The 27,316-nt window shown below is 52.1% G+C and overlaps 1 protein-coding gene across 1 annotated transcript in view; it reads right to left on the reverse strand.

Moving 5' to 3' along the window:
- The window catches only part of LOC140404617 (profilin-1-like), a 35,638-nt gene extending 8,840 nt beyond the window's left edge, over nt 1–26,798 (reverse strand). Inside the window, exons 1-2 of the mRNA XM_072493221.1 lie at nt 26,589–26,798; nt 7,432–7,618 (exon numbers count right to left, since the gene is read on the reverse strand). Of these exons, the coding sequence (XP_072349322.1) occupies nt 7,432–7,618; nt 26,589–26,711 (310 nt within the window). The 5' untranslated portion in view covers nt 26,712–26,798. The remainder of the gene's footprint in view (nt 1–7,431; nt 7,619–26,588) is intronic.
- Between the last annotated feature and the right edge of the window lie 518 nt (nt 26,799–27,316).

Below are 27,316 nucleotides of genomic sequence, written 5' to 3' on the forward strand. Positions count from 1 at the left end.
GACGCACCCGTCTCGCCTGTACTCTGTGCCCCCTCCAGCTCCGGTGGTCGGGGACAGGCTTCAGCCCCCATCAGCTGCATCAACAAGTCCGCCACGAAGGCTGTGGCATCAGCTCCCTCCGGGAGGCCGATGATCCTCAGATTTTGTCTACGGGCTCTATTTTCCAGCAGTCTTCTCGGTCTCTCCTTCAACCCTTCGACTTCTAGCGCAGCAATCGTCTGCGCGTCCGCCTGCTCCTCTACCGCCTCTCCCAGCTCCTTAACTTTTTCTGGGCATCCAGTCTCTGGTTCAGCTGATCCACTGCCTTCTGAAGTGGGTCCAAGTTATCCCGCTTCAACGACTCAAAACTGCTCTTTATCACCTGCAGCATGTTTTGCAGCGCCTGCTGGATCGCCGGGTCCCAGGTCTGCTATCTTTGCTCCCGGGTCAGCTTCCCCTGCACCTTGCCTTTGTCCCTTCCTCTGCCGTTTGCGCTGCTTTCTGCTCTCCCGCAGTTCCATGCAGCTCTGCTCGCTCCTTAGCCCCCTGTGGCCGTCCTTTCACAGCCCCGCAAAACCGGGGAACCAGGTCCTCAAATCTCATCACCGTGCTGCCCTTTGTTGAGAGAAAGGATAAATCCCCCAGGGTCTGACAATCTACACCCCAGGGTATTAAAGGAGGTGGCCATGGAAAAAGTGGATAGGTTGGTCATCATCCTCCAGAACTATGGAATAGTCCCATCCGTTGGAGGGTTGAAAATGTAACCCTGCTATTTTTTAAAAATATCAGGGGAGGGAAGAAACAGGGAATTACAGACCGGTTAATCGAATCAGGAGTAGGGAAAAGGCAAAAGGGTTGAATAGAGGATGTGATAACAGATCACGATTAACTTTGACATAGTCAATGGGGATTTATGAAAGGGAAGTCATGTTTGACAAACCTACTTGGAGTTTACAGAATGTACCCAGTGGAATAGATAAGGGTGAACCAGTGTATGTGGTGTATTTGGATTTTCAGAAACATTTTGACTAGTCCCACACAAGAGGTTAGTGTGTAAAATTAAAACGCACGCATGCGATTGGGGGAATGTATTGGCATGGCTTGAGAACTGGTTAGCAGACAGGAGTCAGAGAGCAGGAATAAATGGGTCTCTTTCCAAAGTGACTGGCAGTGACTAGTGGGGTCCCACAGGGATCTGTGCTGGGACCCCAGCTATTCACAGTATACATGAATGGTGTGGACGAGGGAACCAAACATAATATTTCCAAGTTTGCTGATGACATGAAACTTGATGGGAAGGTGAGTGCTGAGGAGGATGTAAAGAGGATTGCAGGTGACTGATCGACAGGTAACGGTCAAATATGTGGCAGATGCAGCGTATCGTGGGTAAGTGTGACGTTATCCTGTTTGGAGAGAGAATCAGAATGGCAGAGTATTATTTAAATGGTGATAGATTGTGAAATGCTGATGTACAACGGGATCGGGGTGTCCTTGTACACCAGTCACTGAAGGCAAGCTTGCAGGTGCAGCAAGATGGTATGTTGGCCTTCATTGCAAGAGGATTTGAGTACAGGAGGAGGGATGTTTTACTGGAGCTGTACAGGGCCCTGGTGAGACCACACCGGGAGTATAGTGTGCAGTTTTGGTCTCCTTACCTAGAAAGGATATATTTATAGAGTGTGCAGCGAAGGTTCACCTGGCTGATTCCTGGGATAGTGGGACTGTCCTTCCAGGAGAGATTGGATCGACTGGGGCTGTATTCACTGGAGTTTAGCAGAATGAGAGGGGATCGCATCGAAATGTATAAAATTCTGACAGAACTGGACAGACTGGATGGAGGGATATTATTTCCTCTGGCTGGAAGGTCTAGAACAAAGAACAAAACAGCACAGGAACAGGCCTTTCGTCCATGGTTCCTGCCTAAACTAAAACCGTCTCCACTTACGGAATCCGTATCCTTCCATTCCCACCCTATTCATATATTTGTCCAGATGTCCCTTAAATGCCGCTATCGTATCGGCTCCCACCCCCTCCCCAGGCAGCGCGTTCCATATATTTACCACCATCTGTGTAAAAAACCTGCCTCGCACATCTGTTCTAAACTTTTCCCCACGCACTGTGTCCCCTGGTACTCGACTCTCCTACCCGAGGAAAGAGCATCTGACTCTCCGCTCTGTCCATGCCACTCAATCTTGTAGACCTCTATCAGGTCGCCTCTCAACCTCCGTCGTTCCAGTGAGAACAGACCAAGTTTATCCAACCTCTCCTCATAGCTAATGCCCTCCATACCAGGCAACATCTGAGTAAACCGCTTCTGTACCCTCTCCAAAGCATCCACATCCTTCTGGTAGTGGCGACCAGAATTGTGCGCAATATTCCAAATGAGGCCTAACTAAGGTCCTGTACAGCTGCAACATCACTTACCAATTTTTATATTCATGCCACGACCGATGAAGGCCAGCATGGCGTCTGCCTTCTTGACCACCTTATCCACACATGTTGCCACTTTCAGTGATCGGTGGACATGCACAGATCTCTCTGCCTGTCAATACTCACAAGAGTTCTACCATTTATTGTGTAATTCCTACATGCATTGGACCTTCCAGAGTGCATTACCTCTCACTTGTCCGGATTAAACTCCATCTGTCAGTTCTCCACCCAGGATTTCAACCAGTTTATATCCTGCTGTATCCTCTGACAATCCTCTGCACTATCCGCAACTCCACCAATTTGTGTGTCGGCTGAAAACTTACTAATCAGACCAGCTACATTTTCTTCCAAAACATTTAAATACACCACAAAGAACAGAGGCCCCAGAACTGACCCCTGTGGAACATCGCTAGTCACAGCCTTCCATTCAGAAAAGCACCTTTCCACTGCTACCCGCTGTCTTCTGTGCCCAAACCAGTTCTGTATCCAATTTGCCAGCTCTCCTCTGATCTCATGTGACTTCACCTTTTGTACCAGTCTGCCATGAGGTACCTTGTCAAAGGTTTTACTGAAGTCCGTGTAAACAACATCTGCTGCCTTTCTCTCATCTATCATCTTTGTCACTTCCTCAAAAAACTCGATCGAATTAGTGAGGCACGACCTCCCCTTCACAGAACCATGTTCCCCATCAATAATAAGTCCATTTGTTTCCAAATGGGAGTAAATCCTATCTGTGAGGATCTTTTCCACTAGTTTCCCTACCACTGACGCAAGGTTCGCCGGCCTATAATTTTCTGGATTATCCCTGCTGCCCTTCTTAAACAATGGAACAACATTGGCTACTCTCCAGTCCTCTGGAACTTTACTTGTAGCCAATGAGGATACAAAGATCACTGTCAAGGCCCCAGCAATTTCCTCCCTCAGTATTCTGGGGTAGATCCCATCAGGTCCTGGGGACTTATCTACTTTAATGCTTTTTAAGATGCCCAACACCTCCTCTATATTAATATCAACATGACTCAGAATATCTACACACTCTACCCTCTACTCCTCATCAATCAAGTCCTGTAATAGTAATAGGGGACTCTATAGTCAGGGGCACAGATAGGCGCTTCTGTGGACGTGAAAGAGACTCCAGGATGGTATGTTGCCTCCCTGGTGCCAGGGTCCAGGATGTCTCCGAACGGGTAGAGGGAATTCTGAAGGGGGAGGGCAAACAGGCAGAGGTTGTTGTACATATTGGTACTAACGACATAGGCAGGAAGGGGCATGAGGTCCTGCAGCAGGAGTTCAGGGAGCTAGGCAGAAAGTTAAAGGACAGGACCTCGAGGGTTGTAATCTCGGGATTACTCCCTGTGCCACGTGCCAGTGAGGCTAGAAATAGGAAGATAGAGCAGACAAACACGTGGCTAAACAGCTGGTGTAGGAGGGAGGGTTTCCGTTTTCTGGACCACTGGGAGCTCTTCCGGGGCAGGTGTGACCTGTATAAGATGGACGGGTTGCATCTAAACCGGAGAGGCATAAATATCCTGGCCGCGAGGTTTGCTAGTGTCACACTGGAGGGTTTAAACTAGTATGGCAGGGGGGTGGGTACGGGAGCAATAGGTCAGAAGGTGAGAGCATTGAGGGAGAACTAGGGAATAGGGACAGTGTGGCTCTGAGGCAGAGCAGACGGGGAAAAGTTGCTGAACACAGCGGGTCTGGTGGCCTGAAGTGCATATGTTTTAATGCAAGGAGCATTACGGGTAAGGCAGATGAACTTAGAGCTTGGATTACTACTTGGAACTATGATGTTATTGCCATTACAGAGACCTGGTTGAGGGAAGGGCAGGATTGGCAGCTAAACGTTCCAGGATTTAGATGTTTCAGGCGGGATAGAGGGGGATGTAAAAGGGGAGGCGGAGTTGCGCTACTTGTTCGGGAGAATATCACAGCTATACTGCGAGAGGACACCTCAGAGGGCAGTGAGGCTATATGGGTAGAGATCAGGAATAAGAAGGGTGCAGTCACAATGTTGGGGGTATACTACAGGCCTCCCAACAGCCAGCGGGAGATAGAGGAGCAGATAGGTAGACAGATTTTGGAAAAGAGTAAAAACAACAGGGTTGTGGTGATGGGAGACTTCAACTTCCCCAATATTGACTGGGACTCACTTAGTGCCAGGGGCTTAGACGGGGCAGAGTTTGTAAGGAGCATCCAGGAGGGCTTCTTAAAACAATATGTAAACAGTCCAACTAGGGAAGGGGCGGTACTGGACCTGGTATTGGGGAATGAGCCCGGCCAGGTGGTAGATGTTTCAGTAGGGGAGCATTTCGGTAACAGTGACCACAATTCAGTAAGTTTTAAAGTACTGGTGGACAAGGATAAGAGTGGTCCGAGGATGAATGTGCTAAATTGGGGGAAGGCTAATTATGACAATATTAGGCGGGAACTGAAGAACATAGATTGGGGGCGGATGTTTGAGGGCAAATCAACATCTGACATGTGGGAGGCTTTCAAGTGTCAGTTGAAGGGAATACAGGACAGGCATGTTCCTGTGAGGAAGAAAGATAAATACGGCAATTTTCGGGAACCTTGGATGACGAGTGATATTGTAGGCCTCGTCAAAAAGAAAAAGGAGGCATGTCAGGGCTAAAAGGCTGGGAACAGACGAAGCATGTGTGGCATATAAGGAAAGTAGGAAGGAACTTAAGCAAGGAGTCAGGAGGGCTAGAAGGGGTCATGAAAAGTCATTGGCAAATAGGGTTAAGGAAAATCCCAAGGCTTTTTACACTTACATAAAAAGCAAGAGGGTAGCCAGGGAAAGGGTTGGCCCACTGAAAGATAGGCAAGGGAATCTATGTGTGGAGCCAGAGGAAATGGGCGAGGTACTAAATGAATACTTTGCATCAGTATTCACCAAAGAGAAGGAATTGGTAGATGTTGAGTCTGGAGAAGGGGTTGTAGATAGCCTGGGTCACATTGTGATCCAAAAAGACGAGGTGTTGGGTGTCTTAAAAAATATTAAGGTAGATAAGTCCCCAGGGCCTGATGGGATCTACCCCAGAATACTGAAGGAGGCTGGAGAGGAAATTGCTGAGGCCTTGACAGAAATCTTTGGATCCTCGCTGTCTTCAGGGGATGTCCCGGAGGACTGGAGAATAGCCAATGTTGTTCCTCTGTTTAAGAAGGGTAGCAAGGATAATCCCGGGAACTACAGGCCGGTGAGCCTTACTTCAGTGGTAGGGAAATTACTGGAGAGAATTCTTCGAGACAGGATCTACTCCCATTTGGAAGCAAATGGACGTATTAGTGAGAGGCAGCACAGTTTTGTGAAGGGGAGGTCGTGTCTCACTAACTTGATAGAGTTTTTCGAGGAGGTCACTAAGATGATTGATGCAGGTAGGGCAGTGGATGTTGTCTACATGGACTTCAGTAAGGCCTTTGACAAGGTCCCTTATGGTAGACTAGTACAAAAGGTGAAGTCACACGGGATCAGGGGTGAGCTGGCAAGGTGGATTCAGAACTGGCTAGGCCATAGAAGGCAGAGGGTAGCAATGGAGGGATGTTTTTCTAATTGGAGGGCTGTGACCAGTGGTGTTCCACAGGGATCAGTGCTGGGACCTTTGCTGTTTGTAGTATATATAAATGATTTGGAGGAAAATGTAACTGGTCTGATTAGTAAGTTTGCAGACGACACAAAGATTGGTGGAATTGCGGATAGCGATGAGGACTGTCTGAGGATACAGCAGGATTTAGGTTGTCTGGAGACTTGGGCGGAAAGATGGCAGATGGAGTTTAATCCGGACAAATGTGAGGTAATGCATTTTGGAAGGGCTAATGCAGGTAGGGAATATACAGTGAATGGTAGAACCCTCAAGAGTATTGAAAGTCAAAGAGATCTAGGAGTACAGGTCCACAGGTCATTGAAAGGGGCAACACAGGTGGAGAAGGTAGTCAAGAAGGCATACGGCATGCTTGCCTTCATTGGACGGGGCATTGAGTATAAGAATTGGCAAGTCATGTTGCAGCTGTATAGAACCTTAGTTAGGCCACACTTGGAGTATAGTGTTCAATTCTGGTCGCCACACTACCAGAAGGATGTGGAGGCTTTAGAGAGGGTGCAGAAGAGATTTACCAGAATGTTGCCTGGTATGGAGGGCATAAGCTATGAGGAGCGATTGAATAAACTCGGTTTGTTCTCACTGGAACGAAGGAGGTTGAGGGGCGACCTGATAGAGGTCTACAAAATTATGAGGGGCATAGACAGAGTGGATAGTCAGAGGCTTTTCCCCAGGGTAGAGGGGTCAATTACTAGGGGGCATAGGTTTAAGGTGAGAGGGGCAAGGTTTAGAGTAGATGTACGAGGCAAGTTTTTTACGCAGAGGGTAGTGGGTGCCTGGAACTCGCTACCGGAGGAGGTAGTGGAAGCAGGGACGATAGGGACATTTAAGGGGCATCTTGACAAATATATGAATAGGATGGGAATAGAAGGATACGGACCCAGGAAGTGTAGAAGATTGTAGTTTAGTCGGGCAGTATGGTCGGCGCGGGCTTGGAGGGCCGAAGGGCCTGTTCCTGTGCTGTACATTTCTTTGTTCTTTGTTCTCTTTGGTGAATACGGAGGCAAAGTATTCATTTAGTATCTCGCCCATTTCCTCTGGTTCCATACATAGATTCCCTCTAATATCCTTGAATTGATCAGTCTCAAGATATGGGGCAAGCCATTTCAGACTGATATGTGTCAAAATCATTTCACTCACAGGGTGGAATTCTCTACGACAGGAGACTGTGGAGACCGAGTCACTGAATGTATTTAAGAAGGAAATAGATAGATTTCTAGCCTCTGAATGATGTTGAGGGGAACAGGGCGGGGGGAGCGCTGGAGTACAGAGGATCAGCCTTGATCATGTTGAATGGCACAGCAGGCTCGAAGGGCCGAATAGTCTCCTCTTCCTATTTTCTATGATTCGAATGTGAGAATCATATGACCAACATCTCGTTATCACATGAGCAAATACATCATTTTAATCCCAAACTTACTTTGTGCAGTCAGAAAGATTACGGCGCTGTATCTCAGTTCATCTTCTGCGCTGCTTTTGCTCTTCAACCCCATCCAACCGTCGCTTTCCACTTTGTCTTGAACAAGGGTGTATTTTCTGTTCCCCAAACGCAGCCCTTCCGCTAGTAATTTAGATCGGTCGCCCTGCGCAGCTACAATATCTGCAGCCTGTAACACATTAACACTGGTTAGAAATCAGCAAAAATGAGCAAATACCACTTCTATGCAGCCAGGGGTTAGATCTTCAATACACTGCCAGGGCCTGGGCACTGGGGGAAGCTCCAACGGAGGCGGTCAAAAGGGAACTGGATCATAATCTGTGCAGGAAAACATCGCAGGGCCAGTGTGGATAGAGTAGGGGAGTGGCACAGGGTGGATTACCTCAAGGGGGGCTAGCATAGACACAATGGGTCAAATGGCTTCCTTCTGTACAGTAACCATTCCATGAAAGCTAAATACAGACTAAACCCAAAGTAACCCGTGGAGACTGGAAATTTGAGAACACCAGCAGGTAGCATTGGAGAATATGGTGCTTTCCAGAATCACCGACTACAAAGGACTGTCAACAAAACCACTCGGTCCACACCGCCCCCATCAGGTGACCACTCGGTCCACACCGCCCCCATCAGGTGACCACTCGGTCCACACCGCCCCCATCAGGTGACCACTCGGTCCACACCGCCCCCATCAGGTGACCACTCGGTCCACACCGCCCCCATCAGGTGACCACTCGGTCCACACCGCCCCCATCAGGTGACCACTCGGTCCACACCGCCCCCATCAGGTGACCACTCGGTCCACACCGCCCCCATCAGGTGACCACTCGGTCCACACCGCCCCCATCAGGTGACCACTCGGTCCACACCGCCCCCATCAGGTGACCACTCGGTCCACACCGCCCCCATCAGGTGACCACTCGGTCCACACCGCCCCCATCAGGTGACCACTCGGTCCACACCGCCCCCATCAGGTGACCACTCGGTCCACACCGCCCCCATCAGGTGACCACTCGGTCCACACCGCCCCCATCAGGTGACCACTCGGTCCACACCGCCCCCATCAGGTGACCACTCGGTCCACACCGCCCCCATCAGGTGACCACTCGGTCCACACCGCCCCCATCAGGTGACCACTCGGTCCACACCGCCCCCATCAGGTGACCACTCGGTCCACACCGCCCCCATCAGGTGACCACTCGGTCCACACCGCCCCCATCAGGTGACCACTCGGTCCACACCGCCCCCATCAGGTGACCACTCGGTCCACACCGCCCCCATCAGGTGACCACTCGGTCCACACCGCCCCCATCAGGTGACCACTCGGTCCACACCGCCCCCATCAGGTGACCACTCGGTCCACACCGCCCCCATCAGGTGACCACTCGGTCCACACCGCCCCCATCAGGTGACCACTCGGTCCACACCGCCCCCATCAGGTGACCACTCGGTCCACACCGCCCCCATCAGGTGACCACTCGGTCCACACCGCCCCCATCAGGTGACCACTCGGTCCACACCGCCCCCATCAGGTGACCACTCGGTCCACACCGCCCCCATCAGGTGACCACTCGGTCCACACCGCCCCCATCAGGTGACCACTCGGTCCACACCGCCCCCATCAGGTGACCACTCGGTCCACACCGCCCCCATCAGGTGACCACTCGGTCCACACCGCCCCCATCAGGTGACCACTCGGTCCACACCGCCCCCATCAGGTGACCACTCGGTCCACACCGCCCCCATCAGGTGACCACTCGGTCCACACCGCCCCCATCAGGTGACCACTCGGTCCACACCGCCCCCATCAGGTGACCACTCGGTCCACACCGCCCCCATCAGGTGACCACTCGGTCCACACCGCCCCCATCAGGTGACCACTCGGTCCACACCGCCCCCATCAGGTGACCACTCGGTCCACACCGCCCCCATCAGGTGACCACTCGGTCCACACCGCCCCCATCAGGTGACCACTCGGTCCACACCGCCCCCATCAGGTGACCACTCGGTCCACACCGCCCCCATCAGGTGACCACTCGGTCCACACCGCCCCCATCAGGTGACCACTCGGTCCACACCGCCCCCATCAGGTGACCACTCGGTCCACACCGCCCCCATCAGGTGACCACTCGGTCCACACCGCCCCCATCAGGTGACCACTCGGTCCACACCGCCCCCATCAGGTGACCACTCGGTCCACACCGCCCCCATCAGGTGACCACTCGGTCCACACCGCCCCCATCAGGTGACCACTCGGTCCACACCGCCCCCATCAGGTGACCACTCGGTCCACACCGCCCCCATCAGGTGACCACTCGGTCCACACCGCCCCCATCAGGTGACCACTCGGTCCACACCGCCCCCATCAGGTGACCACTCGGTCCACACCGCCCCCATCAGGTGACCACTCGGTCCACACCGCCCCCATCAGGTGACCACTCGGTCCACACCGCCCCCATCAGGTGACCACTCGGTCCACACCGCCCCCATCAGGTGACCACTCGGTCCACACCGCCCCCATCAGGTGACCACTCGGTCCACACCGCCCCCATCAGGTGACCACTCGGTCCACACCGCCCCCATCAGGTGACCACTCGGTCCACACCGCCCCCATCAGGTGACCACTCGGTCCACACCGCCCCCATCAGGTGACCACTCGGTCCACACCGCCCCCATCAGGTGACCACTCGGTCCACACCGCCCCCATCAGGTGACCACTCGGTCCACACCGCCCCCATCAGGTGACCACTCGGTCCACACCGCCCCCATCAGGTGACCACTCGGTCCACACCGCCCCCATCAGGTGACCACTCGGTCCACACCGCCCCCATCAGGTGACCACTCGGTCCACACCGCCCCCATCAGGTGACCACTCGGTCCACACCGCCCCCATCAGGTGACCACTCGGTCCACACCGCCCCCATCAGGTGACCACTCGGTCCACACCGCCCCCATCAGGTGACCACTCGGTCCACACCGCCCCCATCAGGTGACCACTCGGTCCACACCGCCCCCATCAGGTGACCACTCGGTCCACACCGCCCCCATCAGGTGACCACTCGGTCCACACCGCCCCCATCAGGTGACCACTCGGTCCACACCGCCCCCATCAGGTGACCACTCGGTCCACACCGCCCCCATCAGGTGACCACTCGGTCCACACCGCCCCCATCAGGTGACCACTCGGTCCACACCGCCCCCATCAGGTGACCACTCGGTCCACACCGCCCCCATCAGGTGACCACTCGGTCCACACCGCCCCCATCAGGTGACCACTCGGTCCACACCGCCCCCATCAGGTGACCACTCGGTCCACACCGCCCCCATCAGGTGACCACTCGGTCCACACCGCCCCCATCAGGTGACCACTCGGTCCACACCGCCCCCATCAGGTGACCACTCGGTCCACACCGCCCCCATCAGGTGACCACTCGGTCCACACCGCCCCCATCAGGTGACCACTCGGTCCACACCGCCCCCATCAGGTGACCACTCGGTCCACACCGCCCCCATCAGGTGACCACTCGGTCCACACCGCCCCCATCAGGTGACCACTCGGTCCACACCGCCCCCATCAGGTGACCACTCGGTCCACACCGCCCCCATCAGGTGACCACTCGGTCCACACCGCCCCCATCAGGTGACCACTCGGTCCACACCGCCCCCATCAGGTGACCACTCGGTCCACACCGCCCCCATCAGGTGACCACTCGGTCCACACCGCCCCCATCAGGTGACCACTCGGTCCACACCGCCCCCATCAGGTGACCACTCGGTCCACACCGCCCCCATCAGGTGACCACTCGGTCCACACCGCCCCCATCAGGTGACCACTCGGTCCACACCGCCCCCATCAGGTGACCACTCGGTCCACACCGCCCCCATCAGGTGACCACTCGGTCCACACCGCCCCCATCAGGTGACCACTCGGTCCACACCGCCCCCATCAGGTGACCACTCGGTCCACACCGCCCCCATCAGGTGACCACTCGGTCCACACCGCCCCCATCAGGTGACCACTCGGTCCACACCGCCCCCATCAGGTGACCACTCGGTCCACACCGCCCCCATCAGGTGACCACTCGGTCCACACCGCCCCCATCAGGTGACCACTCGGTCCACACCGCCCCCATCAGGTGACCACTCGGTCCACACCGCCCCCATCAGGTGACCACTCGGTCCACACCGCCCCCATCAGGTGACCACTCGGTCCACACCGCCCCCATCAGGTGACCACTCGGTCCACACCGCCCCCATCAGGTGACCACTCGGTCCACACCGCCCCCATCAGGTGACCACTCGGTCCACACCGCCCCCATCAGGTGACCACTCGGTCCACACCGCCCCCATCAGGTGACCACTCGGTCCACACCGCCCCCATCAGGTGACCACTCGGTCCACACCGCCCCCATCAGGTGACCACTCGGTCCACACCGCCCCCATCAGGTGACCACTCGGTCCACACCGCCCCCATCAGGTGACCACTCGGTCCACACCGCCCCCATCAGGTGACCACTCGGTCCACACCGCCCCCATCAGGTGACCACTCGGTCCACACCGCCCCCATCAGGTGACCACTCGGTCCACACCGCCCCCATCAGGTGACCACTCGGTCCACACCGCCCCCATCAGGTGACCACTCGGTCCACACCGCCCCCATCAGGTGACCACTCGGTCCACACCGCCCCCATCAGGTGACCACTCGGTCCACACCGCCCCCATCAAGCTCGCACACCAGGTGGCATTGAGATGCAACAATATGCGCAGGAGGAAATGATGTACAGGCCACTGGAACATGCACTTAACAAGCTAACTATTTACATATACAATGAGGCCCCACCCCCATTGGAGGCAGAGAGAGATCGGACTGTTTGATTTCAGTCTCCAAGATGGTTGGTAAACGAGGCCTGGAATCTTGTGTTTGGTTAGCCAGATGGTCCGAGTGCACAGTTACACCGGGTGATAGTGGCGAGATCTTTCGGTGGCCGGTGTCCTCAAGAGTTGGCAACACGGGATATTCCGCCAGTGCAGGGCTCGTTGCCTTGGCCTCTGAAGGTGTCTGCCACAGGCCGGGTGGCTGGCTCACCTGTTGGCACTGGTTCCGATACCTGTAGGGAGGTGGCACTGGTTGTGTACATAGTGGGCATCCTCGGAGGCGACCACAACTGTTTGGTTACCGTTCATGGCATTGCCATGTACCACTGCCACGTGCAGTCTAGATTCTGACCAGATGTTTACAGGTCGGGTCTGTGGGTATCTTGATCTCAAACCAGTTTAGTTTCTCACTCTCTCTTGCACGAGGCAATGATTCACTTTAGCTCGAGGTCGGTGCTGCGACAGAGCCTTAAGCAGTAGGAATCATTGTCAGAGTGCGCCGAGAAAACGTTGTTGTGCTGACAAGGGTGGACCCTGTGTGTTAAGTCTTGGGTTAAGAGACATTGCAATTAGTTGTTTCATTTATGTTAAGTATCCATTAATTGACACTGATATGTAAAGGGGCTTCAGGTGGCCTCTGTCAGGTGGTGTGTTGTTAAGAGTTTTGTGCAGAGGCTGTGGAAGTGAAATAAATGGTGTTTGGTGAAAAGGAACAAGAACTTTAGACTCTTCATTTCACTGCAACTAAAACGTCTAACACCGTGCTGGCAGATTTCACAGGCCGAGTGCAACACAGTAGTCCGTGTGATCCCAAGCCCATTTCTCTTGAAGATGTTTGGCTGAGCGAACTGGCCATTGCGCCAGGCCGTTGGGAGTGTGGATTTAGGAGGTTGCTCGTGATGTGTGCGCAGAGTTATGCCAATTGGTCTTTACCGAATTGAGTGTTGTCTGTCAGGAATCGGAGGGATGCAGTGTGTGACAAGTGTCTCGAGTTTCGGGCAGCACGGTGGCGCAGTGGGTTAGCACTGCTGCCTCACGGCGCCGAGGTCCCAGCTTCGATCCCGGCTCTGGGTCACTGTCCGTGTGGAGTTTGCACATTCTCCCCGTGTCTGCGTGGGTTTCGCCCCCACAACCCAAAGATGTGCAGGGTAGGTGGATTGGCCGCGCTAAACTGCCCCTTAATTGGAAACAATTAATCGGGTACTCTAAATTTTTTTTAAAACTGTCTTGAGTTTGACGAGAACTTTTTTTACCCGTCATGTTTGGCAGTAACGCTCAAAACGTTTTTATTCATTGATGGGATGTGGGAGTCGCAGCCTGAGCCAGCATTTATTGCCCAACCCAAATTGCTCTTGACGGGGAGGTTTGAGAGTGAACCACATTGCTGTGGGTCTGGAGTCACATGTCGGCCAGAACGGGTAAGGACGGCAGATTTCCTTCCCTAAAGGACATTAGTGAGCCAGGTGGGTTTGCAATGATAAATCGACAATGGTTTATGGTCGTTAGACGTTTAATTTCAGATTTTCATTAAATTTAAATTTCACCATCTGCAGTGGTGACATTTGAACCCGGGTTCCCAAATTACCTGGAATGCAAAACAACGGAGACTAAAATGATGTTTACCATTCCATTCTGAAGTGTCAGTTGCTGTGAATGACCAAGGGGAGGTCAGGGACCTAGTCAGATACAGCAGTTCATTTGGTTGAAGATGCTGGGGTGCATTGCACAACTGGAATCTCCCTTTTCATATCTGCCTCCATGGAGGACCAGTACGGCCATTCCTTGGCCCTGTAGCTGGTTGCTTCCAACCCAGGGCGTAGTCCCTTTGGAGAGCAGCAAGGACAATGAATTGTTGGCCACGACTCTCAGTCCATCCTGTAGTCAGCTCAGCTGATGGTAAGAACATCAGAGCTCATGGGGAAGCTCCTTCAAGGATTCCATAGAACAGTACAGCACAGAACAGGCCCTTCAGCCCACGATGTTGTGCCGACCATTTATCCTAATCTAAGATCAGCCTAACCTCCACCCCTTCAATTTACTGCTGTCCATGTGCCTGTCCAAGAGTCGTTAAATTTCCCGAATGACTCTGACTCCACCACCTCCGCTGGCAGTGCATCCCACACACCCACCATTCTCTGTGTAAAGAACCTACCTCTGACATCTCCCCTATACCTTCCTCCAATCACCTTAAAATTATGTCCCCTCGTGACAGCCATTTCCACCCTGGGGAAAAGTCTCTGGCTATCCACTCTATCCATGCCTCTCATCACCTTGTACACCTCTATCAAGTCACCTCTCTTCCTTCGCTCCAGTGAGAAAAGCCCGAGCTCCCTCAACCTTTCTTGATAAGACATGCCCTCCAGTCCAGGCAGCATCCTGGTAAATCTCCTCTGTACCCTCTCCAAAGCATCCACATCCTTCCTATAATGAGGCGACCAGAACTGGACACAATATTCCAAGTGTGGTCTAACCAGGAATTTATAAAGCTGCAGCAAAACCTCACGGATATTAAACTCAATCCCCCTGTTAATGAAAGCCAACACACCATACGCCTTCTTAACAACCCTATTAACCTGGGTGGCAACTTTGAGGGACCTATGTACGTGGACCCCAAGATCCCTCTGTTCCTGCACACTGCCAAGAATCCTGCCTTTAACCCTGTATTCAGCATTCAAATTCGACCGTCCAAAATGAATCACTTCACATTTATCTAGCTTGAACTCCATCTGCCAATTCTCAGCCCAGCTCTGCATCCTGCCAATGTCCTGCAACAGCCCTCAACACTATCCACAACTCCCCCAATCTTCGTGTCATAAGAACATAAGAACTAGGAGCAGGAGTAGGCCATCTGGCCCCTCGAGCTTGCTCCACCATTCAATGAGATCATGGCTGATCTTTTGTGGACTCAGCTCCACTTTCCAGCCCGAACACCATAACCCTTAATCCCTTTATTCTTCAAAAAACCATCTATCTTTATCTTAAAAATATTTAATGAAGGAGCCTCTACTGCTTCACTGGGCAAGGAATTCCATAGATTCACAACCCTTTGGGTGAAGAAGTTCCTCCTAAACTCAGTCCTAAATCTACTTCCCCTTATTTTGAGGCTATGCCCCCTAGTTCTGCTTTCACCCGCCAGTGGAAACAACCTGCCCGCATCCATCCTATCTATTCCCTTCATAATCTTATATGTTTCTATAAGATCCCCCCTCATCCTTCTAAATTCCAACGAGTACAGTCCCAGTCTACTCAACCTCTCCTCGTAATCCAACCCCTTCAGCTCTGGGATTAACCTAGTGAATCTCCTCTGCACACCCTCCAGTGCCAGTACGTCCTTTCTCAGGTAAGGAGACCAAAACTGAACACAATACTCCAGGTGTGGCCTCACTAACACCTTATACAATTGCAGCAGAACCTCCCTAGTCTTAAACTCCATCCCTCGAGCAATGAAGGACAAAACTCCATTTGCCTTCTTAAATCACCTGTTGCACCTGAAAACCAACTTTTTGCGACTCATGCACTAGCACACCCAGGTCTCTCTGCACAGCAGCATGTTTTAATATTTTATCATTTAAATTATAATCCCTTTTGCTGTTATTCCTACCAAAATGGATAACCTCACATTTGTCAACATTGTATTCCATCTGCCAGTCCCTAGCCCATTCACTTAGCCTATCCAAATCCCTTTGCAGACTTCCAGTATCCTCTGCACTTTTTGCTTTACCACTTATCTTCGTGTCGTCTGCAAACTTGGACACATTGCCCTTGGTCCCCAACTCCAAATCATCTATGTAAATTGTGAACAGTTGTGGGCCCAACACTGATCCCGGAGGGACACCACTAGCTACTGATTGCCAACCAGGGAAACACCCATTAATCCCCACTCTTTGCTTTCTATTAATTAACCAATCCTCTATCCATGCTACTACTTTCCCCTTAATGCCATGCATCTTTATCTTATGCAACAACCTTTTGTGTGGCACCTTGTCAAAGGCTTTCTGGAAATCCAGATATACCACATCCATTGGCTCCCCATTATCTACCGCACTGTTAATGTCCTCAAAAAATTCTACTAAATTAGTTCGGCACGACCTGCCCTTTATGAACCCATGCTGCGTCTGCCCAATGGGACAATTTCCATCCAGATGCCTCGCTATTTCTTCCTTGATGATAGATTCCAGCATCTTCCCTACTACCGAAGTTAAGCTCACTGGCCTATAATTACCCACTTTCTGCCTACCTCCTTTTTTAAATTTTTTTAAATAAAAACAGTGGTGTCACGTTTGCTAATTTCCAATCCGCCGGGACCACCCCAGAGTCTAGTGAATTTTGGCAAATTATCACTAGTGCATTTGCAATTTCCCTAGCCATCTCTTTTAGCACTCTGGGATGCATTCCATCAGGTCCAGGAGACTTGTCTACCTTTAGCCCCATTAGCTTGCCCATCACTACCTCCTTGGTGATAACAATCCTCTCAAGGTCCTCACCTGTCATGGCCTCATTTCCATCAGTCACTGGCATGTTATTTGTGTCCTCCACTGTGAAGACCGACCCAAAAAACCTGTTCAGTTCCTCAGCCATTTCCTCATCTCCCATTATTAAATCTCCTTTCTCATCCTCTAAAGGACCAATATTTACCTTAGCCACTCTTTTTTGTTTTATGTATTTGTAGAAACTTTTACTATCTGTTTTTATATTCTGAGCAAGTTTACTCTCATAATCTATCTTACTCTTCTTTATAGCTTTTTTTAGTAGCTTTCTGTTGCCCCCTAAAGATTTCCCAGTCCTCTAGTCTCCCACTGATCTTTGCTACTTTGTATGTTTTTTCCTTCAATTTGACACTCTCCCTTATTTCCTTAGATATCCACGGTCGATGGTGTCATCGGTAAACTTACTAACCAATCCTTCCACTTCCTCATCCAAGTCATTTATAAAAACCACAAAGAGTAGAGGTCCCAGAACAGATCCTTGCGGGACACCACTGGTCACCGACCTCCAGGCGGAATACTTTCCATCCACTACCACTCGCTGTCTTCTTTCGGCCAGCCAATTCTGTATCCAGCCAAATTTCCCTGTATCCCATGCCCCCTAACTTTCTGAATGAGCCTACCATGGGGAACCTTATCAAAATGTCTGATTGGAAATCCATATACACCCCATCCACTGCCCGATCTTCAATGTGTCTCGTCACATCATCAAAGAATTCAATGAGGCTTGAGGCATGACCTGCCCCTCACAAAGCCATGCTGACTATCCCTAATCAAACTATATTTCTAAATAATCATTAACCCTATCTCTCAGAATCCTTTCCAATATTTTGGTCACCACAGGCATATGACTGATGGGTCTGTAATTCCCAGGGATTTCCCTATTCCCTTTCTTGAACAGGGGAACAACATTCGCCTCCCTCCAATCATCCGGTACTACTCCAGTGGAGAGCGAGGACGCAAAGATGATCGCCAACGTCACAGCAATTTCCTCCCTCACTTCCCGTAGCAACCTTGGGTATATATCCCATCAGGCCCAGGGGACTTATCTATCCTGATGCTTTTCAAAATTTCCAGCACATTCTCCTTCTTAATATCAACCTGTCTGAGTCTATTAACCTGGTTCATACTGTTCTCATGAGCAACAAGGTCCCTCTCTCCAGTGAATACTGAAGCAAAGTATTCATTTAGGACCTCCCCCATCTCCTCAGACTCTGGACACACATTCCCTCCACTATCTCTGATCGGCCCTACTCTCACTCTGATCATCCTCTTATTTCCCACATAAGTGTAGAATTCCTTGGGGTTTCCCCTAATCCTTCCCGCCAGGGCATTTTCATCCCCCCCTTCTAGCTCTCCTCAATCCATTTTTGAGTTCCTTCCTGGCTACCTTGTAACCCTCTGGAGCCGAGTCAGATCCTTGCTTCCTCAACCTTACGTAAGCTTCCTTCTTCCTCTTGACTAGAAGCTCCACTTCTCTTGTCATCCAAGGCTCCTTCACCTTCCCATTCCTTCCTCGTCTCAGTGGGACAAAACTATCCAGCACTCGCAGCAAGTGCTCCTTAAACAACACCCACATTACTGTTGTTCATTTCCCCAAGAACAATTGTTCCCACTTCATGCTCCTCAGCTCTTGTCTCTGCTGCTATTGGGGGGTCTATAGAAAACTCCCAATAAAGCGACTGCTCCTTTCTTGTTTCTGACTTCCACCCAGACTGACTCAGTAGACAAACCCACCTCGACTACCTCCTTTTCTGCAATTGTGATGCACTCGGACAGTGCCACTCCCCCTCTTGCCTCCCTCCCTTCCTCTCTATTCTTCTTAAAACATCTAAACCCCGGAACATCTAACAATCATTCCTGCCCCTGTGAAATGGCCACATCGTAGTTCGAAGTACTGATCCATGCTCGAAGTTAATCTCCCTTTTCCTGACACTCCTGGCATTGAAACAGACACACATTAACCCATTCCACTGAGTGCAACTTTGCCCCATCAACTGTCTATCCTTCCTCACAGACTTGCTGCAGACTATTTCTGCCTGTTCAACAGCTGCCCTATCCTCTGATCCATAGCTCTGGTTCCCACCCCCCTGCCAAACTAGTTTAAACCCTCCCGAAGAGCTCTACCAAACGTCCCACCCAGGATATTGGTGCCCCTCTAGTTTAGGTGCAATCCGTCCTTCATGTGCAGCTCCCACCTTACCCAGAAGATATCCCAATGATCCACATACCCGAAGCCTTCTCTCCTCCACCAGCCCTGTAGCCACATGTTCAGCTGCAGTCGCTCTCGGTTCCTTGCCTCACTTGCACGTGGCACCGGTAGCAATCCTGAGATCACTACTCTGCATGTCCTGCTCTTTAGCTTCCAACCCAACTCCCCAAAATCACTTTTTAGATCCTCATCCCTTTTCTCAGCTACGCCGTTGGTGCCTATGTGCACCACGACTTCTGGCTGCTCCCCCTCCCCCTTAGGAATCCTGTAGACTCAATCCGAGACATCCCTGGCACCCGGGAGGCAACATTCTGTCTCTCTCGCTACCACAGAATCTCCTATCCATCCTCTAACCATCGAGTCTCCTATCACTATTGCTTTTCTATTCTCCCCCTTTCCCTTCTGAGCCCCAGAGCCAGACTCAGTGCCAGAGACCTGGCCGCTAGGGCCTTCCCCCGGTAGGTCATCCCCCCCCAACAGCATCCAAAACGGTATACTTGTTTTGAAGGGGAACGGCCACGAGGGATCCCTGCACTGTCTGCCTGTTTGTCTTCCTTCCCCTGACTGTAACCCAGCTACTCTTGTCCTGTACCTTGGGTGTGGCTATCTCCTTTTAACTCTCATCTATTACCCCCTCTGCCTCCCGGATGATCCAAAGTTCATCCAGCTCCAGTTCCCTAACACGGTCTCTGAGAAGCTGGAGTTGGGTGCACTTCCCGCAGGTATAGTCAGTGGGGACACCGGTGGTATCCCTCACCACCCACATTCTACAGGAGGAGCATGCAACTGGCCTAGCCTCCATCCCATCTTACCTTACAGAATATAGCTGCTGTGTGGACTAACTGGACCTCCGCCCTCCGACTCTGCTCCCAGTCAGCTGCACTCTGTAAGCTCCCGGCTCCCTTCACACGCTTTTGAGAAAATGAAATGAAAGGAGCACCTTGCTGTCTCCTCACCCAACTCCCTCTATAGCACTCAAATTCAGCACTCAGTGCAATTCTGGACATTAACGACAGTGCAGTTGTCGGTGTCCACCCATAGGGCATCTTTTCAGTTTCCAAATTCGATGAGAGGATAACACCTTGGTCTTCCTCATGATCCTCCTGCTCTGCAGTGGCCAATAATTCTCTCGAGAGGACATCAGCCAAGTACAGGTCCTTGCTACATTTGAAGATTGTTGTAACGTCACAAGTTTGGCATCATGTGTAACAGTGACGCAGACGCAGCACGAAAAGACTTTCCTAGGACAGTTCGGAGTGGCTGGTGACCGGTTTCAGGGCGGCCAAATATAAAGTCATGAAATTCTGACAGGCGAAGACTGGGGCAAGAAGTTATTTTTGATCTGCCCACAGAAGGAACCCGATTGCCCCGGAATCTACATTTCAGAGAATTTAGCTTCAATTTGCTGGTCTGATTCTACAAGGACGGGATGAAGACGTGTCACATTCTGGCATAGTACGGACCCAGAGCAGGACGTCACCAACAAGCATCTCACAGGGTTGGCCGGCTCCTCACCTCTGGAAAACCCCACTGCCAGTGCTCACAAGGAGAAAACGATATTGAGCTACATTTTCCTGGCCGACCTCTCCAACCGTTCACCATTTCACCCATAACGTCTCCATCCTCTCCCTGCTCAAGTCTCTTCTAACAACATTGAAGTAATTTGATCCCAAATCCCTCATCTTTCTTGTTAGATGTTGTGAACAGTTATATTTACTTCCCAGCTCTCAATGAGCTGATCGGAGTGATGGCCACAATGCCAGATTGGGTCTATGTACACCCTGTGTTTGTATAAAAAGTTATTTGGGCCACATGTGCTTTGCTGATTCCCCGATTTTTAATGTTTTAGCTACACGGGGTCAGAGTGTGATGGAGTTCCACAGACAATTATGCTACGTATTTACAGTGTGAAAGAGGAGGGGGCTGGTGACGCAGGGTGAATATGCAGGGAGTTGGCTCGGAGGACAAAGCATCCAAGCTCAGGTTCGAGAGGGGCAGCGCAATCAGAACATGTTCTGACAGTGCAGGAGGCCATTCGGCCCATTGAATCTGCACCGACCCACATTTAACCCTCACTTCCACCCTATCCCCTTAACCCAACAACCTCGCCTAACCTTTTTTGTGGTCACTAAGGGCACTTTATCATGTCCAATTCACCTAACAGCACGTCTTTGGACCGTGGGAGGAAACCGGAGCACCCGGAGGAAACCCACACAGACACAGGGAGAACGTGCAGACTCCGCACAGACAGTGACCCAAGCCGGGAATTGAACCCGGGACCCTGGCGCTGTGAAGCCACAGTGCTAACCAGTGTGCTACCGGTCAGCGGCGCAATCAGAGGAGAGTCTGCAAGACATGAGGGGGAGTGAAAATGAAACATCACGCTTTGAATGTGACATCACTGACCGGGAGGGGGAGCGGGCTGGGTGGGGGAACGAGTGTAGTTAGTGCCAGTCCTACAGCAGCCTGGTCCCTGCCCTCGCTCCGCTGGCACCGTGTTGAACGACTATCCCCCATTAAAGAACCCACGCACAGGCATCATATAGATACATAGAAGATAGGAGCAGGAGGAGGCCTTTTGGCCCTTCGAGCCCGCTCCGCCATTCATCACAATCATGGCTGATCATCCAACTCAATAGCCTAATCCTGCTTTCTCCCCATAGCCTTTGATCCCATTTTCCCCAACCTTAGATACAACGGACGCGACAAAGAGGCATTCTACTCCAGTCTCGACCAATCGCTGTCCCGCATCCCAAAGGAAGACCAACTGATTCTCCTCGGCGACTTGAATGCTGGAGTCAGGAAGGTGGCAAACCTTTGGGCAGGCTTGGGGAAAACAAACACCAACAGAGTCCGCCTCCTGACAACATGTTTAGAACATGACCTGGTCATCACGAACATCCCATTCCGCCAGAGGGACAAGCAGAAGACCTCTCCAAGCACTGGCACCGAATGGACTCCATCATCGTCCAGGCAAGGGACCGATGATGGGGGGGGGGGGGGGGGGGGGGGGGGGAAAGAGTCTTATTGAAACTTAGAGGATACTGCGAGGCCTGGGTAGAGTGGGCGTGGAGAGGATGTTTCCACTTGTAGGAAAAACTAGAACCCAAGGACACCATCTCAGACTAAAGGAACGATCCTTTAAAACAGAGATGAGGAGGAATTTCTTCAGCAAGAGGGCGGTGAATCTGTGGAACTCTTTGCCGCAGAAGGCTGTGGAGGCCAAATCACGGTGTCTTTAAGACAGAGATAGATAGGTTCTTGATTAATAAGGGGATCAGGGGTTATGGGGAGAAGGCAGGAGAATGGGGATGAGAAAATTATCAGCCGTGATTGATGGCGGAGCAGACTTGATGGGCCGAGTGGCCTAATTCTGCTCCTATGTCTTATGGACCGTAAAGACGTCCACATCACTCGCGCCACAACCGGAGCGGACGCCCGCTGGAGACTGACCACCGACTGACCCACTCCACCACCCTGGCCCCAAACAGGCTCAAGAAGTTCTGCTGCTGGAGATTCAACGTCGCTGGACGTAGAGACCCCGAGAAGAGTTACCCAACCGGCACCTCACAGCTAATCTGGCGACAAGAACGAGCCAGAGAACGCCCACAGCTCCTGGTCCACCTTAAAAGCCGCCATCGTCAGCACCTGCAGGGAGGCGTTCGGGCTCTCGACCAGGAAACACCAAGACTGGTTCGACAAGAACAGGAGATCCAGGATCAGCCTCTGTCATCGGGCTGCAGTTTGCCGCCAATGCCCATGTGTCAGCGCACTCAGGCTGAGCTACAAACCACCATCGACACATTCACCAAGGTATCGGAGAGAGTAGGCCTCAGACTTAACATCCAGAGAACAAAGGTTCTCTACCAGCCCGCTCCTGCCACACAAAACTGCCCCCCCGCCGACCACGAAGATCCCCGGCGAGCCCCTAGACAACGTGGATCATTTCCCAAACCTCGGGAGCCTCCTCTCCGTGCGAGCAGACATGAAATCCAGCATCGACTCCAACGCGCCAGTGCAGTCTTCAGGCTGAGGAACAGAGCGTTCGAAGACCGAGAGCTCAAACCCAGCACCAGGCTTGGGGCCTACACAGCAGGGTCCCAACCCTCCTGTATGTATCAGAAACGTGGACAATGTACAGCAGACACCACAAATCCCTGGAGAGATATCACCAACGCTGCCTCCGCAAAATCCTGCAAATCCACTGGCAGGATAGGCGCACCAACGCGAGTGTCCTCTCCCATTCCAATATCCCCAGTATTGAAATGTTGCGGAGGTTTAATTATTATTATTTTTTTTAATAAACAGTGTAAAAGGGAATTTTAAATTATTTGATGGAGGAGGCGGCGCAGTGGTTAGCACTGCTGCCTCACGAGCCGAGGACCCAGGTTTGATCCCGGCCCCAGGTCACTGTCCGTGTGGAAGCCATTCAGTCCATCGGATTGGCGCCCAGCAGCTCTCCAAATGAGCATTGTGACTTAATGCTATTCCCTTGCCAGCTGCATATTGAATGAACAGTCACATCAGCAAGTACCCCCTTGAATGCCTCGATTGAACCTGCCCCACCTCACTTCCCGCAAGTGCATTCCAGATCCCAACCATTCCTTGCGAAAACGTTCTTCCTCACATAACATTTGCTTCTTTTGTAAATCACTAAGTCTCGTTTGAGATCCCTTTTATCAGCAGGAACTGCTTTTTCCTAAACGTCCCAAGTTTTGTATCACCTGCCAGTTTGGAAATGGTCCCCTGCACACCGAGATCTAGATCATTAATATATCATCAGATAACGCAAGGGTGGCATTACCCCCCCGGGCAGCCATTCCAAACCTTCCTCCAGCCTGAAACATATCCACCGACCGTTACTCTCCCCTTCCCATTATTGACGCAATATTGTATCTATGTTACTGTCTCTCTTATTCCACGAGCTACAGTGTGTTGTGTGGAACTGTATCCAATACTTAAAGAGTGCAGAACACAACGTCCGATATATTTCAGTCTGAATGTAGCTCTGAATAGAGCCAGAGTTCCCCATGTGAGGATTGACAGTAGCTCAATTTTAGTCAAACATTGCAAAAAAGTACAATTGAGAAAAGCTTTGAGGAAACTTTTTTTTTTTTTTTAAATTACACATTGCAATCATTTCAACACACGAGTCTGGAGCTGCCTTTGAAAATCATACTGACGGGGAGACAGGCGAGTGATTGCATCATAGTCCTCCCCACCCCACCCAGACAGATTCCAATGCCTTCCTATCCCAGCTCAAACTGACAAGCAATAGATTCAGTCCCGAGTGGGTTTCAGATGATCAAGAAAACACATCATCCCAATGCTTCTATCCCACTCCCTCTCTTTGCACCCACAAAAACACATCATCCCAAAGCTTCTATCCCACTCCCTCTCTTTGCACCCACAAAAACACATCATCCCAAAGCTTCTATCCCACTCCCTCTCTTCGCACCCACAAAAACACATCATCCCAAAGCTTCTATCCCACTCCCTCTCTTCGCACCCACAAAAACACATCATCCCAAAGCTTCTATCCCACTCCCTCTCTTCGCACCCACAAAAACACATCATCCCAAAGCTTCTATCCCACTCCCTCTCTTTGCACCCACAAAAACACATCATCCCAAAGCTTCTATCCCACTCCCTCTCTTTGCACCCACTAACTTTTAAGGTCAGCATATATTGCCCATCCCTAATTGTCCGTTGAGAAGATGGTGGTGAGCTGCCTTCCTGAAACACTGCAATCAGTGTGGTGTAGGTACCCACAGTGCTGTTAGGAATGGAGTTTTGAGGATTTTGACCCTGCGACAGTGAAGGAATAACCTTATATTTCCCACCAGGAAGCAGCCTTTCGGAGTTGCTGCAGTGCATCTTGTAGACGGTACACACGGCTGTCGCTGTGCGTCGGTGGTGGAGGGAGTGAATGTATGTGGAAGGGGAGCAATCAAACGGGGCTACTTTGTCCTGGATGGCGTTGAGCTTCTTGAGTGTTGTTGGAGCTGTGCTCATCCAGGCAAGTGGAGAGTATTCCATCACACTCCTGACTTGGGCCTTGTAGATGGTGGACAGGCTTTGGGGGTCAGGAGGTGAATCACTCGCCAAACTCCTGTCTGGGCAGATTCTCTCCCTCGGAGAGATTAACCGAATCCCATTTCCCCCGCCTTATCCCGGTAACCCAGTATGTTCTTCACATCAATACCCTCTTGGAAAGCCCTGACTGAACCTTAACCCTCGCACCTCCTCCACACTCGCTGCCTTTCCCCCCTCGGAGAGAGAGAGCAGCTCAAACAACGGCTGGACAGGTTTAAAAAAACAGAACGGTGACTGGGAGAGGGTGGGAGAACCCTCCACTGGGCCGGGGGACCCCCGCCCGACTCACGTGTTTGCCGGCAGCATGGGGAGAGTGGAATCGGGATTCCCATTCACAGAAAGCCAAGCAGCTGGGAGTTGCAGACAGAGTCGGAATGTTAACCCAGTTTCTCCACTGACCCTTCCGGGACCCGCTGGAGCTTTCCGGCGTTTCCAGTTTCAGATTTCCGACATCCGCAGTATTGAGGCTTGGCACCAACATGCGGACTGGGGAAGAGATCCCACACTTTGCACTAAATCTCAGACAAAAATATCAATAACGCGGAATTTCCAGGAAGGCGGAGTTCCCCCCCCTCCCCCCCCCCCCCCCCCCCAAACTGGAACCTTTCCCCCCAGAGGGAGTGGACACAGGACATACAAACCCAGAGGAATTGGGGGGGGGGGGGGTTGGGGGCACCCACAGGGGGAGGGGGGTGTTCCGACAGAGAGAGAGAGTTGGGGCTGGGGGTTTGCAGAGTTGGGGCTGGGGGTTCGCAGAGTTGGGGCTGGAGTTTACAGAGTTGGGGCCGGGGGTTTGCAGAGTTGGGGCTGGGGGTTCGCAGAGTTGGGGCTGGGGGTTCGCAGAGTTGGGGCTGGGGGTTCGCAGAGTTGGGGCTGGGGGTTCGCAGAGTTGGGGCTGGGGGTTCGCAGAGTTGGGGCTGGGGGTTCGCAGAGTTGGGGCTGGGGGTTCGCAGAGTTGGGGCTGGGGGTTCGCAGAGTTGGGGCTGGGGGTTCGCAGAGTTGGGGCTGGGGGTTCGCAGAGTTGGGGCTGGGGGTTCGCAGAGTTGGGGCTGGGGGTTTGCAGAGTTGGGGCCGGGGGTTTGCAGAGTTGGTGCTGGGGGTTCGCAGAGTTGGGGCTGGGGGTTCGCAGAGTTGGGGCTGGGGGTTTGCAGAGTTGGGGCTGGGGGTTTACAGAGTTGGGGCTGGAGTTTACAGAGTTGGGGCTGGGGGTTTACAGAGTTGGGGCTGGGGATTTGCAGAGTTGGGGCTGGGGGTTCGCAGAGTTGGGGCTGGGGGTTTGCAGAGTTGGGGCTGGGGGTTCGCAGAGTTGGGACTGGGGGTTCGCAGAGTTGGGGCCGGGGGTTTGCAGAGTTGGGGCTGGGGGTTTGCAGAGTTGGGGCTGGAGGTTTGCAGAGTTGGGGCTGGTGTTTGCAGAGTTGGGGCTGGGGGTTTACAGAGTTGGGGCTGGAGTTTACACAGGTTTCTCTGGGACTTACTGCAATGTTCTTGAACTTCCCTTGTTGATGAGCGGCCCAACAACCGCCCGTTTTGCCGAAAATTGCAGCATCTCCAACACCGTCTATCATGAGCCGTGGAATATAATCTGCCCAGTCAGCCATCCTGAGTAAGAGCGAGAGTTCTGTGCAGCGCAGAGACACACTGGGCAGAGCCGGCACGCAGAGTGACTGCTGGGTCAGGATGCTGAGCGATTTCAACTCAATTTCAACAAGGAAGAGGCTTGAGATCTGGGCGGGTCTTCAGCACTCAGCCTGGTATCAATCCACCCCCCCCCCCGAGCCTCCCCCCGAGAACAACCCCCAGTCTCCCACCCCCCAGCAAACAGCTTACGATCGGCTCCCTGAACTTGGCCGGGTCACAGCCCCTCTCCCAGCCACTGGCCCCTGTTAATCCCCCTCCCCAACCCTGGCACTATCTTCCCGCAGCGGAGCCACAACCTCTGCTGGGGCAAAGTTTTGGTGCGACTTCCTCCCCCCAAACCCCCAATAAAGTTCCTTCTTTACCTTAAAAGGCAACAGAAGTCTCGGCAGGAAAAACCCTCCCCGCGGCTCATTCCTCAAATAAAAGTTTGGAGGATTTTGGGGAGCAAATTGTTAAAATTAAACAAAAAACAACCAAGAGGAGACAAGGAACAAAGCTGTTTTTTTAAGTGCTGCTGCACTTTAAGATGGAGCTGAGATTTTCCAAATTTAAAGTTTTCTTGCAA

The sequence above is a fragment of the Scyliorhinus torazame genome, chromosome 31 (genome assembly GCF_047496885.1).
Source record: "Scyliorhinus torazame isolate Kashiwa2021f chromosome 31, sScyTor2.1, whole genome shotgun sequence".
Lineage (NCBI taxonomy): Eukaryota > Metazoa > Chordata > Chondrichthyes > Carcharhiniformes > Scyliorhinidae > Scyliorhinus > Scyliorhinus torazame.